At 33.9% G+C, this 15,997-nt stretch overlaps 1 protein-coding gene and 2 pseudogenes across 1 annotated transcript; 2 read left to right on the top strand and 1 right to left on the bottom strand.

The window, feature by feature from the left end:
* Positions 1 to 6: 6 nt before the first annotated feature.
* Positions 7 to 9,916, bottom strand: LOC139823563 (kinesin-like protein KIFC1; annotated as a pseudogene).
* A 639-nt stretch (positions 9,917 to 10,555) lies between these two features.
* Positions 10,556 to 13,305, top strand: LOC139823561 (protein phosphatase 1 regulatory subunit 42-like; annotated as a pseudogene).
* A 622-nt stretch (positions 13,306 to 13,927) lies between these two features.
* Positions 13,928 to 15,633, top strand: Mrf1 (mitochondrial translation release factor 1). The gene is made up of 2 exons (XM_071796100.1): positions 13,928 to 14,366; positions 14,447 to 15,633. The coding sequence occupies exons 1-2, from the start codon at positions 14,021 to 14,023 to the stop codon at positions 15,349 to 15,351; spliced, it is 1,251 nt and encodes a 416-aa protein (XP_071652201.1). The 5' UTR covers positions 13,928 to 14,020; the 3' UTR covers positions 15,352 to 15,633.
* Positions 15,634 to 15,997: the final 364 nt, after the last annotated feature.

The following is a 15,997-nucleotide window of genomic DNA, read 5'->3' as shown; positions in this document are numbered from 1 at the left end:
TGTGCTTATTTAAATTACTCGAGTCTCTGATTGGGTAGGCCAGTTTGATTAGTTGGCCGACGGTGATCTTGGTATCATAGCCAGGTAATTGGAGTCGTGTCTTGCCGTTCACCACAAAGTCTTCGACTTCGATCTCTGAGATAGTGCTGCGCAGAGCTGGCGACCAATTAACAAGATCTCTGGCTCTGTACAACAGATTTCTCTCGTTTAATCATACGAACGTTTCTGTCACTGCCGCGCTATGATTCTGCGATAAATAAAAATTCAATAATATTACAAATACAACAAATAAATAAAACGACAAATGTAATTGTAACAATAAATTTTAGTATAGCACAACAGAAAAATATATTACTTCGTCGATGGTAAAGTATTCTCTGTCCCAATCGAGCGTAGCGCCGAGGGCTTTCAACTGCTCCTTGATAATCGCGGCTTTTTCCGTCTTCCACTGCCAGATCAGTCGCGTGAACTCGGCACGGCCCACATCGTGTCGTGTAATGTTGCGTGTATGCCGCAACGTACGTTCCACTACCACCTGTGTTGCAATTCCCGCATGGTCCAGACCCGGAATCCACAATACTGGATGACCCTTCATTCTGTGCCTGTGTGTATGTGCGTGAGCAGTAGAGAAAAATCTATAATAACGGTAAATTTATCTATAATAGATAAATGTAGCGCGATAAAAATTCCATAATATAGAGGGCCTGTATCACAGTCCCCGATTAAACTCACTCTTCGTCTCTTTCTAGGGGGACAGTTAGAAAGAGATGCAGAGTGAGTTTAATCAGAGGATCACGTTAATCGGAGACTGTGATACCGGCCCATAATGTGTAATAACATAATATAAACATATATTACGTTATTACACAGTATTCCAAACTATCATATTGTAATTAAAGTAATTTAAATCGACCGTGACTGGCAATATATAACGTCTTTTCGATATGAACATTGAAAAACTGTGAGCCAACTTGGTTTGTCGGATTCACACAGCACTTTTTTCGGATCAATCATCGAGACATTATTAATTTTGACCATGGTTTTTGGTCAGTTGATGTAATTTCTAAATTAAATAGTTTTTAAATTTTATTGCGAAAAATATTACCCCGCCAGGGTTTGAACCTGGAACCTCCCGTATACCGTGCGGGCGTCGTGCCAATTCGACCACTGAGGCTGTGGTAATATTTATCGCAATAACAACTATAAGATGAAGCACCGATTACTAGGTCGAAGGTGTATAATAAACAGAATAATAAATTTCTTTCGCCAGTATATAGAATAACAATTAAGTAATTTAAATCGACCGTGACTGGCAATATTTAATTTAGAAATTACATCAACTGACCAAAAACCATGGTCAAAATTAATAATGTCTCGATGATTGATCCGGAAAAAAGTGCTGTGTGAATCCGACAAACCAAGTTGGCTCACAGTTTTTCAATGTTCATATCGAAAAGACGTTATATATTGCCAGTCACGGTCGATTTAAATTACTTAATTGTTATTCTATATACTGGCGAAAGAAATTTATTATTCTGTTTATCATATTGTAATATCATGCATTATGTATTATGTTACACATATACTATTATTTATGTACATGTGTTATTTTATTATTATATTATATCATTATTTTACTATATACTTTTGCTAACCATCTCGCCAAAACATCTTGAATTGTAACAGTAAGTGCATGACCCAGATGTAATATTCCCGTAATATTAGGTGGTGGTAAAACCATACTAAAGGATTCTTTGGGTTTCTTTTCCTCTTCCGCATTATTGTTTCTTCTCTTTGTTATCCTGGATGATGCAAAGTATTTATTACATTGCCAAATGTCATACCAGCCTTTTTCTACATCCTTTGGCTTGAAAGTTGCAGGAAAATCTGTATTTTAATATAAATTTTAGATTAATACAACAAGATATTACTTTCCAGTTAATCCTTATTAATTTTAATTGATAATTTTCAGTTGATTCACTTATACTTGCAAGCTTTAATGTATGCAAGTCTGGGTGTAAAAAAAGTAAGCTAATAGAAAAAATACCTGTTAGTCTTTTATTGTTCCATGATTCTGTTGCATTTGCAGGAGAAGTACAATAACGTAATCTCCGACAGCAAAAACTCGCATGTAGAAAAAGGCGATCAAACAATGTATGTTTCATTTTTATTACTTGGTTCTTGTGAGAATTATAATGAAATTTACAAGTAACAAACGAAAACTTGTGTTTTTAATAAATTTATTAATCAACTAGCCATATGTATATAGTTTTCGCTTTCAGCATAATACACACTTCACAAAATTTCCAATCATGCGAATGCATATGAGGTATAACCATAACCTAACCTAACACTGGACGCGTTATGAGGCCGCAGGGGGAATTGATCCGGGGCCGTATTCTGTTCCGCTAAAATCCGCTTACCGACAATTGTCGGTGTCGTTGCGCAGCTTTTACACGATATGAAAAACCTGCGCAACGACACTTATCGAACCGACAGTTGTCGGTAGGCAGGAACGGAATACGGATAAATTTACATGCATTTTGCCAATTGGTAAAATAAAAAGCGTAAAAAATTAATTGAACTCACATAAATGAAAAAAATGAAGGATATTAAACAACGTCAAATCGAAAAAAAAAAAAACTATAAAAACTATAGAAAAACTCGTTCCGGTTTCCCTTGCGCTATTATTAGCTTTGAACAATTACGTCGGCGCGGTCGGCGTAAGTAGTAGACGACTTGGGGACAGGCGCGGGCTCCTCTTTTTAATACTTCCTGTATTGGAATTCGTCATTGCACTTCCAAATCTTAGGGTTGTTATAGTCTGCAAATAGCATTCCTCTAATGGAGATATATTTAATAACATCAAAATTTTTGAATTGCCTGATAGAAAAGGCATAAGCAGGAAGGTCAATTTAGAATCCCTGTATGGTATGTGTTCCTCATTACGTAACAGTGCTGAAATTACGTTGCCAAGGTGGCTTAACGACTTATTAATAAATTTTGATTCTGCAGTTGGACTAATATCATTTTTTATGTTTTTCGAGCCCGCTAAATCAATTAAATTTATGTTTCTACTTTTTTTTTCGTATCATTTGTACCAATCAAGCGTATTTTTGTTATTGAATGAGATCTGGATGATCTGAAAGTACAAATTATTATTTATTTTAAATTAAATTCTATGTTATATCCTAATAAATATTTAATCATATAAAATTTCAAAATAAAATTACCGTTCATTTGACTGAGTAGGTGCAACTCTTCGGTTGTGTTGTGCAGTTCGTAGGCATTCGTGTAATTCTTCTTCACTGTGTATTTTTTGAATATGCAGGTGGGTTACAATTATATCTTTATTATTGCTATCCATTCGTATTTCATGGTTTTTTGGTTTATAATCAAGAAGATCAACGATACGCTCGTTATAAATCTCCAAAATACTTGCTTCTATTTCATACTCCCAACCATGAAGTTCGAGTTGTTTCATTTGTTCAAATATATGACGTACCTGAAATTACATACACGTATTTTCTTTTTGATTCTAAAAAGCACACACATACATACGTATATTATATTGTAAATATATATAAAAACATACTGTTTTAGGTATCATGCCCTCGGTCTGTAATCCACATTCTCCTTCCTTCGAGCCTTCCATAGTATACGTCTTGCCAGAACCAGTCTGACCATAAGCAAATATACAAACATTAAATCCTTCAAGTGCTGATTGTACTAAAAGGGATAATTCTTCAAACACATCTGCTTGTGAAGAATTGCGATCAAATACTCTATCGAATAAAAAATCTTGTTTTGTTTCTCGTAGCTTTCCACTACAGCTCCTTGCATCTGATGATCCATCCGATTTCTTAATTTCAATGATACAATCGTTTTTTAAGCTTATATTACACAACCTGTAACAAACAATATTTTCATTTAGATACACAAATAAAAATAATCTTTTTTATTCAAGGGATTAAAAGAGATTATTTAACACATTTACTTACGCTTTATTCTCTTTAATTTCTTTCGGTGTCGGTGGACGCACTCGACACATTACTCTTATCTTTCCATTTAATTCCTGAATCTTGTTTAACAATATTCTCCGTTCTTTTTTTAATTCTGTGATTTCACGCGAAAGATTTTGACGTAATTCTTCTGATTCTTGCAGAAGTTTTCGTGAGGCCTGAACTTCCGCCTCCGCCTTTTCACGGAATTTACGCAATTGATCGTTCTCAATAAGATTATCATCTGAGGAGCTTGGAATCTTGTTTAACAATATTCTCCGTTCTTTTTTTAATTCTGTATTTTCACGCGAAAGATTTTGACGTAATTCTTCTGATTCTTGCAGAAGTTTTCGTGAGGCCTGAACTTCCGCCTCCGCCTTTTCACGGAATTTACGCAATTGATCGTTCTCAATAAGATTATCATCTGAGGAGCTTGGAATCTTGTTTAACAATATTCTCCGTTCTTTTTTTAATTCTGTATTTTCACGCGAAAGATTTTGACGTAATTCTTCTGATTCTTGCAGAAGTTTTCGTGAGGCCTGAACTTCCGCCTCCGCCTTTTCACGGAATTTACGCAATTGATCGTTCTCAATAAGATTATCATCTGAGGAGCTTGGAATCTTGTTTAACAATATTCTCCGTTCTTTTTTTAATTCTGTATTTTCACGCGAAAGATTTTGATGTAATTCTTCTGATTTTTGCAGAAGTTTTCGTAAGGCCTGAACTTCCGCCTTCGCCTTTTCACGGAATTTACGCAATTGATCGTTCTCAATAAGATTATCATCTGAGGAGCTTGCTTCCTCACAATCAGTGTCGCTGCTCAGTAGTGCGGCAGCCTGGGCGACTTCGGTGGTTTCATCTGAGGAGCTTGCTTCCTCACAATCAGTGTCGCTGCTCAGTAGTGCGGCAGCCTGGGCGACTTCGGTGGTTTCCTCTGCTGCCTAAAATAAAAAACATTAATTATATAATGAATTTATACTGGGCAACAAAAGCACTGTATTATTGCTCATATTATACTCCTTACATTTTCGCATTTACGTTTAGCATATTTTATGCACCAGCACCCCTTTTCGCATAACTTATTATTCTCGTTGGCGCATGTGCAATGGGAGCCCTTGACGCAAATTCTCGTTTTGCACCTGCAAAAAAGCCTATTTTTCTTCGGCGGCCTATTCTTCTTCGGCGACCTATTCTTCTTCGGCGGCCTATTCTTTTTCGGCGGCATCGAGTAGTTGATGCTTCGCATTGAAAAATTTTTTCGAAATTTTATTACTATTTTACAACTAAATTTGTTGATTAAGGTATTCCTTTCACGGAGGAGCGTATTTTGTAGGCGCTTAAGCAGGGCCTCAGCAAACTCATGTATATTGCGTTAAACTTATATAAAATCAAGTTATAATTGATTATTATGTTTAATTATAAGAAAAAAGTGAAAATATTATGTGTATTTAGAAATTTTTTCATTTTTCGGTAAATTTTACTGTCAGAACGATATGACAACGCTGCGCTTTTCAGGGCGCCGTTAATATTGTAAAATGTGAAGTTGATAACAAAAGTGTCAATGTAAGTGTCAATTTCATTAATCAAAAAATATTGTGACATTTTCTTTTTATTAAAGAGAGATTTTATAATAATAATGAGTGATAAGAAACATAAAGTGAGGAAGTAATGTGGGCAAAATTAAGGGACAATTTGTGAAAATAAAAGAGAAGCAGCGCACTCAAAATATTATCAATTCTACAAAGAAAAGATTCAATAAGGTAAGGTTACAGAAACGGTAATATTATTAATTAAATAACTGGAAGAACAAGATAATTGGCAATTGTAACTGTAATTTATATTTTGGTAAAGGGGTCCGATTTTGTCCGATTTTGATATATATATATATATATATATATTTTTTTTTTTTTGGATTATTTTTCTTTTTTAAATAAAACATAATAAATAGTTGATAATAAATCGTACGTAATGAACTGAAGTGTGACATGAGCGCACAGCTTGCAGCGCTAATTGCCAAATCATTCCTTGAAAGTCGCCATTAAAAATATTCATCTATAAACCACATTTCAAGTCAACTTTTAAATATAAATATTTTGTTTAAATATTCGGTGACTCTGTATTTTTATCGGCACTATCGAAAATATATTATAGAGTTTAGCGAATATGTAGCGCAGTTAATATTTAATATCTCAAGATATTTGCTAAACAAATTATTACATTGAAATGTGAAAAATAGACTTTTTCGTCTTTTTCGATAACGTCACATATGTATAAAATATCGAATTTTCAAAGTCATAATTCTTCTTTATATGTTCGGTAATGTGGTTTAATTTTTTTCTGGCGTAAAGATATGCATTTGAACTTTCTCGTGCCAAAAAATCAGTTAATTTTTAAGACTTTGGTGTCATGAAAGGAATACCTTAAGATGAAGTCTATGATTATAAACATTTTCTCGTATTTGAAAAAAAACACTTACCTGGGCTGCGTTCGGAAACGTCACCTGTGTGCAAACGAGTATACTCCCTTTTCTTTCTATCTCAGCGAGTTAGAAGGAGAAGAGAGTACACCCGTGGGTACCCGGGTGACGTTTTCGAACGCAGCCCTGGCTGCGGTGTTGAAACGCAAAATTTTATGCAGGGATAGTAGGTTTTATTCTACGATCAAATTAAACCAACAAAGATACAGTGCACATATCGGTATGCAAATTAAAGAAAGCCGTTGTTATATTATTTTTACGCTCTCGGTATTCTATAAAAACATACATGGAAACCGTATTGTAGAACGGATCGTCAAACCGTGCTCTTCGAATATAACGCGGATCTCGACAATATTCCGACGTATATCTCATTTATGTACATATAGTAACGTATATAATATACGTTTCGGAGAAAAGTAACTTACTTGTATATACGGTTGAGGCTGCTGCGAGGACGGTGGAGGTGGAGGAAGAGGACCACCAGTTACCGCTGCATCTTGCTGCGGGGACGTGCGTGGTGGCTCTGAAAACGACACGATCTTGTTTACTCGATACGCCAAATTGCGTCGCGTAAATCACTGCTGTGAGATTTTACACGGTACTTTGCGCGTCGATGTGGGCGTCGAAAAAATAATGCTCATTAAGCTCTATTTCGTGAGTTAATTTCTGTGCGCTACGTATGATTAAAGAAACGGCTATTAAAGGAGCTTAAACGAGCAAGAAAAATTAGTAAAAAATTTTCGGAAAACTAATTTCTCGCAGTTAGAATTTATTTTTTACAATTTTACTATTCCAACGTTCCATGGAATAAAACTGTGATCTCGGATGGATTAACTGAAATCAATTAATTGCTACATATTTTAATTATATACCTATATAATAACAAAAAATAGATAAAAAGTATCTATCGTATTTTTTTTATACTTTGTAAAACTGCAACCCGCACCGAGCTAAGTTAAAATCAATTTTACGAGGTAACCCAAAAGTAAGCTAAATTAAAATTAAATATTCTTAATATATTGAAGCGTCGAGAAATGAGAGAATAATTGTAGTAAATATAGTTTGTGATTTTTATATTTTAATTTGGATATTTAAAACCTCGAATCTTTAAATATTTAACTCACTATGATATATTTTTAATTAAAGATATATATTTTAAGATATATTTTCACAAGCTATTAAAATAGGTTTGTTCGTTTATGAGCAAAGTAAAAAAAATAGAGAGACATTTTCAGGAAGATATATGTATTGCAGAAATGCACGCGAACGAAAATACCGCAAATACCACATTGCGATATGGCTTGCGTCTTTTTGCGAAGATTAATAAGTGAAAAAAGAAGAAAATGAGGAGTGACTGTGGAGTAAACGTCATAAGGGATGCTAATGATAACTACACAGAATGCTAGAAAACTATTTTTCCTTTGTCAGAACGCACCTGTCACATGTGACCGTGATGCCGAAGACAGGTAAAGCTTAGGAAGGCAAAGCTTACCGAGTGTACGGAAGACGATCGGTCTGCTTCGAAACTTCTTTCCGGCCCTCACGGCGGTTACGACCAGCTGATATTGCGTGTCAGCTCGAAGGCCGCTCAAGGTGACCGCTTCGCTATTTCCTGCGACCACCGCCACGACCCTGTAACTAACCACTTGCCGTTATGATTCTGTGTTTCATACTTACGGTCGTTTTCGGCCCTCTTTCATGAAGATGTTCCCACTGATCACAAGCGTAAAACCGTTACCTGAGAGATCTCCCTAATTCTGTATCATTATAATTACCATAAGACAATAATTCCCGCATTAGTAAGATACATAAATTAATAAATAAAATTATTACGAATTACATAAGAAGTACTTGAAGTAACTTTTTGTACAATACATCTTTATAGTATATACGCGTACTTTACAAAGGATACTTTTATTATAAAATCAAATTAGTTTAGAAAATATTATACGGTATCAAAGTTGTAAAAATATATATTTATATAAAAATTTCGAAAATCTGGAAAATATTTAAAGACATTTTATACAAATTATGTGTACATGTGGTATTAAAAACTATTTTCCAGTACTAATAAAACATTTTTGGATCCACCAAGGCCCTGCAGAAGCGTGCATCTTTGACACTGTGTATTTTGAAAACAAAGCCCACAGAATATTTCCTTTAATTTTTTGTATTTACTTAGAAAACACCATGTATAAATCTTTAATTAAAAAATTGGCAGATATCATCTTTATGAAACACTGAATATAATACGATGAAATTATAATAACTTCGAATAATAGCAGATATTTTCTACTAGTACATTTATATACCAAATATCTAATTGTAAGTGGTTTACATCTCCGCTAATGTTATTAACAATTAACACATTTTTAAGCATGAGTACATTAAACATATCAATCATAAATAATTGTCAGTATCAGTTGACACATCAATCCGTCTCTACAATTTAACGGATTTTTAAAGAATACACTCAACGATTATCGATAGCCGCAGTATTAATTTGTTGTCAGTGGTCATCTATAACATGCCACCAATGACCACACATATACATGTTTAATAATCCTTTTGTTCTTACATTATTTAAAAAGAGTAGCATACATTTTTGGATATTTATGCTTCTCAAACAGGATATTTTTATTGTACAATAAATGATCTAATGGATTTACTATTTAATTGATAGTTAAATATATCGATTAGCTTTGATAACGTAATTGACGGTATGTCTCTCGATGTAGGGCGCATCACAATGCGTCATTATAATGCGGAATCATGGCGATAATAAAAGAACTCACATCGCGTTAATAAAAAGAATTATGGTAAAATGAAAAGAGAAAGAGCGGGACAATAGGGGAACAAAATTAAACAGAATTCGTTCCATTTATTCGTTCCGTATATTATTTTATATTATATATAAAATAATTACGAAATCCGTGCACCAAAAAAGCGTTACATTCATTCCCAACGGATTTCAACCGAGTTCGTTTGTTCCTTTATGTCACACGTGCATGGACAGTGGCCGTGGCCCATTACGCACGCGATGTGCGCGTGATACAATGAAAGAAAAGATTCAGATCTTTTTGAATTCATAAAGATCAGCTGTGCTATCTGGGTTGGTTGCGTCAACCAAAAATTGGTCAACCAATTCTTGGTGGACGCAACCAATCTTTTCTTTCAGTGTAGGCCACTTTCCACGCACTTGCAACATAAAATAGGGTATGCAACACGTGCGTGAATTTTCATCTTCCAGCACTTATTGCACAAATAACTATTATTGAGAACACACAAATAACGCATCTCGCTATAGGATTACAAGTATCAGGATATCTGAAAGCAAAAGGGATGATTGATTGTACTTACTGCGAATATACTTCTTTCGCTTTATTCGCACTGCTGAACGATACCTTCTATGACAACTGACAACACCGAACGACCGAAATGTTTTCAGTTTTCATACTAGATAGTAGATACTTGGTCCCTCGATCGTATCGCCTCGCACGATTCGATTCGATTCGATACATCTCGATAGCTTTCCTTCAGTTCAGTCTCTGTAGCGTAGGGTCGTATCACAGATAGCAATATATTTGTTGAGCTGCATAATTTACAAACGCGATTAAAATTGAAAAATAATTTATCTGTATAGTGTATATTACTAGGAAAGTTAATAAAATGAAAGTGAATTACGCTGTCTAGACTTTATGCTAGGCTCGTATTCTCAGTTCACTTTTTTATCGATAAAAATGCGCGAATTTATTTCTGAAATTCTATAGTGTATATATCTAACGTAAACTATATGCTAAATGCGCTCATTTATGATAAAAGCGAACTGAGAATACGAGTCTAAAGGCCATCGCACACAAACGTGCATAGGCTGTATAAGCATAGCATAAGACCGCTGGACCAATGAGCATCTTATGTAAATCAATATAGCGACTTTATGCTGGATGCTCATTGGTTTAGCGGTCTTATGCTACGCTTATGCTAAGCTATGCATGTTGTGTGCGATGGCCTTAAGTTCTTTCGTCGCTCTCTTTACACTTTCTTATAAAAAGATTTGTCATAATTTCAAGGCTGCGAAGCAACTATTGAATTTATTCTAAAAATTAACATACTGTTTGATATTCTCAATTCACAAAACCCTTTTAACAAAGATTATAAGAAACCATTAAAACGAAATAATGCGATCCGCAATCTCAATCCGATCCGCGTCCGCGATAACGTAGTGTGACACGGGCTTAAGCCCGTATCAGTGCACGTTCATATATTCACGGTCTTTTCATATTTATCTTGCAATCATGGTGAAATTGACAACAGATATCGTCGAAAGGAAATATTCTCAAATATTAACTAGTAAATCACTCAGTAAAATGATAAAAAAAGATGAATTATGGAAGTTGACTCATTTACATATGAATGACATGTTTATCAGCAGTATTGTAAGTATTGTAAGTTATATATATCAATTTCATAAATAAATTATATGTAATTTATTTTTAATGTGTATAAAATTTCACATTTTACATAGGGTAACATCGCTATTTATAGAAGCTTAAAAGTCCTATATCTTCAGAATAATATAATATATCGAAAATAAGAATCTACATTTTGCATGTAATTTGACACATCTGTATCTACAACATAACGCTATAATGAAAATGGAAAATTTAGAATCTCTACAGAATCTCCAAAAGCTTCATCTAGGACACAATAATATTGTTGTAGTTGAAGGATTGCAAAATACAAAGAAATTACAAGAGTTGCATGTCGAGAGTCAAAAGATACCACTCGGCGAATCGTTATGCTTCGAGCCACGTAGCGCTTTTACTTTATCTGTAAGTGTCATATAATTCAAATCTCAAAGAGTCTTTCATCATATACGGATTAATCGTTGAGATTTGTTTAAATGTTTTCTCTTAGATGTGTGTAAAAGTTCTTAATATTTCCGCTAATAAAATGACATCCTTGAGAAATCTAATAGGATTTCAAGAATTACACACGTTAGATGCAAAAAATAATCTCGTCGATAATGTGGACGATGTAACTACGACAATAAGTACGTTGCCTTCTTTGAAAGATTTGTCTTTACAAGGAAATCCTGTTACATGGTCTTACAGATATAAGGAAAATCTGATTGCTAATAGCGTTTCGCTAGGTAAAGTTAAATATGTAAATCATTCTTTGCCACTTATTATTTATATTTATCACTCAATTATCAGTTTACTTTACGTACGTATAGCTAATCTCGACGGAAAAATTGTAACCGACATTTGTCGAAACTTTATGAAAAGATTTAAAATGGAGAAACACAATCGACGTACAAAAAATGCAACTAAAATCCCATTAGGAGATTATATAACAAGTATGCCAATAATGATTTTTCCGTTTAGATAAGAACGGCAATTACAGACATAAAATTTATTGTAGATTCTCTGAACTTGCCACCAGCCTTCAAAAGATCTATTTCAAGAGCAATTTTCCAGCATCCTGGACCACATTTGTCTATACCAATTACCCCTGGATCTCTTTCGGTAGGAAGTCAGCTGCAAGTGTTTCCTCCTTGGAAATCAGGTAAAAAAAAGAGCAAAGAAGATTATAATATCTCATTGATGTATTAGTAAAATATTTTTACGTGTAATATTAGCATCTGGCATCAGAAGTACTAAGGATAATCATGCAACACCGAGGCCGTTTTGGGGTAACATAAATAAAAGCAAGGAGACTCGTTTATCGCGCTCTCACGTCAATAATAAAGCAATTGCATTATCGCTTATTTAATGTTTTTCATCAATCTTCACAAACAATTATTATTATATATAATGTATTTAATCATCTTGCTCTAAACTCTGAATCATTATTACAGGACATAATTAAGTTATGATTGTAAAGAACTAAAATTTTTATGTAGTTATAATGTAAAATAAAATAATACATTATATGCAATAAAGACAAAGATTTGAATAACAATATTATTTTTACGTAACTTACTATCAATAAGGCAGTCGCTACATTTCCATTACTTTCATGTTCTATTTAAGAAAATTTTCATAAGTAGAATTCAAAACACTGCAATGTACATATTAAATAAAATCATGATAGTTGCAGGTTGCAGGTAAATATCAAATAAATTCGCGTAAATTCGCAATGTTACGCGATACAAGAATTTCAAATGCAACAAACATATAATTAATCTTTATATAAGCTGGGTAATTATTACATATTTTAAATATACAGTATATTTTCAATAAACTGAACAACAAAAGTGTTAAAGTATAAACTTACAAACTATATTTGTACGCTGCTTGAAGATCTGTACATTATTCGTAAAGCTTATTTCATATGATAATTTATATGATCATTTATTCATTTTATTTATTCAAATCGCAATGTGAATTGTAATGAACGTAAGTCACTAAACTAATAAAAGTTCATGTAAAATTGTAGTTCTATAATTACATAAGCTACAGTTAAATTTAAACATATACGCTGACCAATGCATATCATTTGCTCTTGGTATAAAGTTTTATACATACATATATGAGCTTATTTGTATAATAATCATTATAGTAATTGAAATATAATGAAATCTACACAGTTTCTGTCAATATCTCTCATAATTATTATATAGCTGCAGCATGAAAAATTATACAATACTATTACTAACAGAATTCTGTATCCTATCCTTTCTAAAACATAACATATTAACATTTTTAGATATACGGAACTATGGCGATTTCAAATATTTCAATTAGCAATATACATATATGTATGTATGTACGTATATATATTAATATGTAACATATATTCTGACTCTGTCACACAATGTTATGTAATAACCGTTTGGAAAATAATTTATCAATTTCACAGATAGTCAAACTATACATATACTTTTTGCCGCGAAGCTTATCTTATTGCAATTAAGCATTACAACAGATAAACAAGGTTCCGGATCATCTAATGACGGAAATACTTCTCGAAGATTTTTTGCTGATCCAAAAATCACAACAGAAATAACAAAGCGAGTTATTTTCTTCGTCGCTAAGACGACCATCCCCCACCACTAGAGTTTCCAGACCTGTGTGTAAGACCGTGGACAAAACATTCGAAAAACTTTTATTTTTGAGAAATAAAAACTTAAAATAAAATTGTAAGTACTGTTTTAATATCCCTTTTATAATCTGCGTAATTCTTTTTATAAATTTTTATAAATAGTCTCATAAACACAAAATTATCTAAATATTATCGCGATATCTAGATAAATTTATCATCTTTATCTCATCTAAGACGAATTTACGGATTTTCATCATCTTATCTTCATCTCCGATTATTTTAAAATTATCTACGGTAATATGTTTCCAAATTTCCAACTCCAAATATAAATAAATATTTAAAAGAGAGAAGCTAGATGGAGCAACTGGGCGATTTATTTATCTCACAATCTCGCACTCGCATATGTGTGCTCTTCATTTTAACCAATAAGGTGAATAAGGGACAGTCGCGGCACTGTACAATCTGTACTATATTACAGTACTATATTATTATTCAGATGAGACTCGCAGAATGTTGCAGAATGTCTCTGCTAATACGAAGATGCAAATTCGACAATTATTGGCGATACCCGAAGCTCGTAAATCGGATAAAGTTTCACGAGCTGCACGCTTGGTCGTTGACCAACTTGATTTGGAGTTCGAGAAACTTTTGCAATGCACAGGCAAAACCGAATATTTTGGACGATAGAACTAAAAAGTTTTTAGATTATCTCGCGAACGAGTACAAAAACAAATCTTTGAGGAACAATAACTTAATCGATTTTGTCGATTTAAATGCTTCCGGTGGTTTATTGAGCAAAAGAGTGCAGCTCATAGAAAATATTCAGAGTTTGCATGATTTAGGTAAACTGAGTGCTTATACTCGACAATTACGACTATTACGACAATCGACACAATTTGTAACGATAAATTTCTTTTTGTAGGACAGCAGGATATAGAGATGAAAAAATTAGCAGAGGAGGAAGAAGCGTTGTACAATGAGCAACTAAATGAACTTGACGAGAGATTATTGAACATAATACTGGGAAACATGTACAAAGATTCGTACGACAACATCATTGTCGAAATAACGGCGGGTGTCGGTGGCCAGGAAGCAATGCTGTTCGCCAAGGACTTGTATGATATGTACATAGGCTACGCCAAGTATCTAGGTTTGGATTACGAGGTAATCGACATAGAGATAAGCGATAACAAGGGCATTAGGCATGCCAGTATTATGATATCTGGCGATCAAGCTGACAAGTTCCAACACGAGGGCGGTGTACACCGAGTCCAGCGGGTACCAGCCACGGAAAGAATGGGCCGAGTACATACCAGTACCGCCTCGGTTGCAATTTTGCCGGTGCCATCGGAGATACAGATTGCGATCAATGAGAAAGATTTGAAAGTAGAGACAAAAAGAGCGTCCGGCGCAGGTGGTCAACATGTAAACACCACCGATTCCGCGGTGAGGGTAACGCATCTGCCAAGCGGGCTGAGCGTTACCTGTCAGGTAGACAGATCGCAAGATAAGAATAAAAAGATGGCTATGAACAAACTGAGGAGTATCCTGTACGAGCAGCAATTGAACAAGCAATCGTCATTCACGAGCGAGTTGCGGCAAAAGCAAATGGGAATGGGATACAGGAACGAAAAGATTAGAACGTACAATTATAATCAGGATCGCGTGACCGATCACAGACTGGGTCAGAATGGGACTCTCTACAACTTGCCGGAATTTATGCAGGGTGGAGCGGCTCTAGAGGAATTGGAGAACAAATTATATAATCATGTACGGATGAAAACTCTGCTCGAAATAGTCAAAAAGCTTGAGACGCGATCAAAGTGATGCTAGTCTTTTCTAAAATTATCATTTTGATACAAAAGATTGTATATAAGGTTCACTTTATATAGGCAAGTTATTGTACAGAATAATTATAATTGAATATATATGTATATATAACACATTCTCATTGAGTTTGATGACGGAGATATATAATCATCTTTCACTTTGGTAGTAACGCAAATTTAATAACTTTTATACAAACATTCATACATGTATGTGTAAAAGTTATATATATGTATATGTCTGCCGAATATTTGTTAATAAACATATAGGATTTTGCATTTATTTTTTATCTTAATTACGTATCTTAATTACTATAAAGCAACTTTAAATGTCTCATTAAATACAAAAGTACAAATACAGTAATATACAAAATCCATACGTTCATAATTTCGTCTCTGGATCGATTCTTTTTCTTAACTCTTAACTCATAAAAATTATGAAAAGGCCCTCATCAATGGATATATGCATACTTCTTTTATATTTGGACTCCATATATGCCTTGTCTTCGGCCAGGCCTAAGTAGATTGCACACACTTGACATATGATACTTCTATATCTCAAGAGGCTTCTCAGCATGTAGCACGATAATGATCCCACAAAAAATTCTATTATTCCTTTATTTAAATAATCTAAACTTATTTATACT

The sequence above is a fragment of the Temnothorax longispinosus genome, unplaced genomic scaffold (genome assembly GCF_030848805.1).
Source record: "Temnothorax longispinosus isolate EJ_2023e unplaced genomic scaffold, Tlon_JGU_v1 HiC_scaffold_134, whole genome shotgun sequence".
Classification (NCBI taxonomy): Eukaryota; Metazoa; Arthropoda; class Insecta; order Hymenoptera; family Formicidae; genus Temnothorax; species Temnothorax longispinosus.
This window is presented reverse-complemented; position numbering and strand designations above follow the sequence as displayed.

Bases quoted from the DNA above. Each gene is read 5' to 3' on its own strand.
- Mrf1 (XM_071796100.1), top strand. From the start codon at position 14,021: ATGAGACTCGCAGAATGTTGCAGAATGTCTCTGCTAATACGAAGATGC. The intron at 14,367-14,446 runs GTAAACTGAGTG...TTCTTTTTGTAG, and splicing joins TCAGAGTTTGCATGATTTAG to GACAGCAGGATATAGAGATG.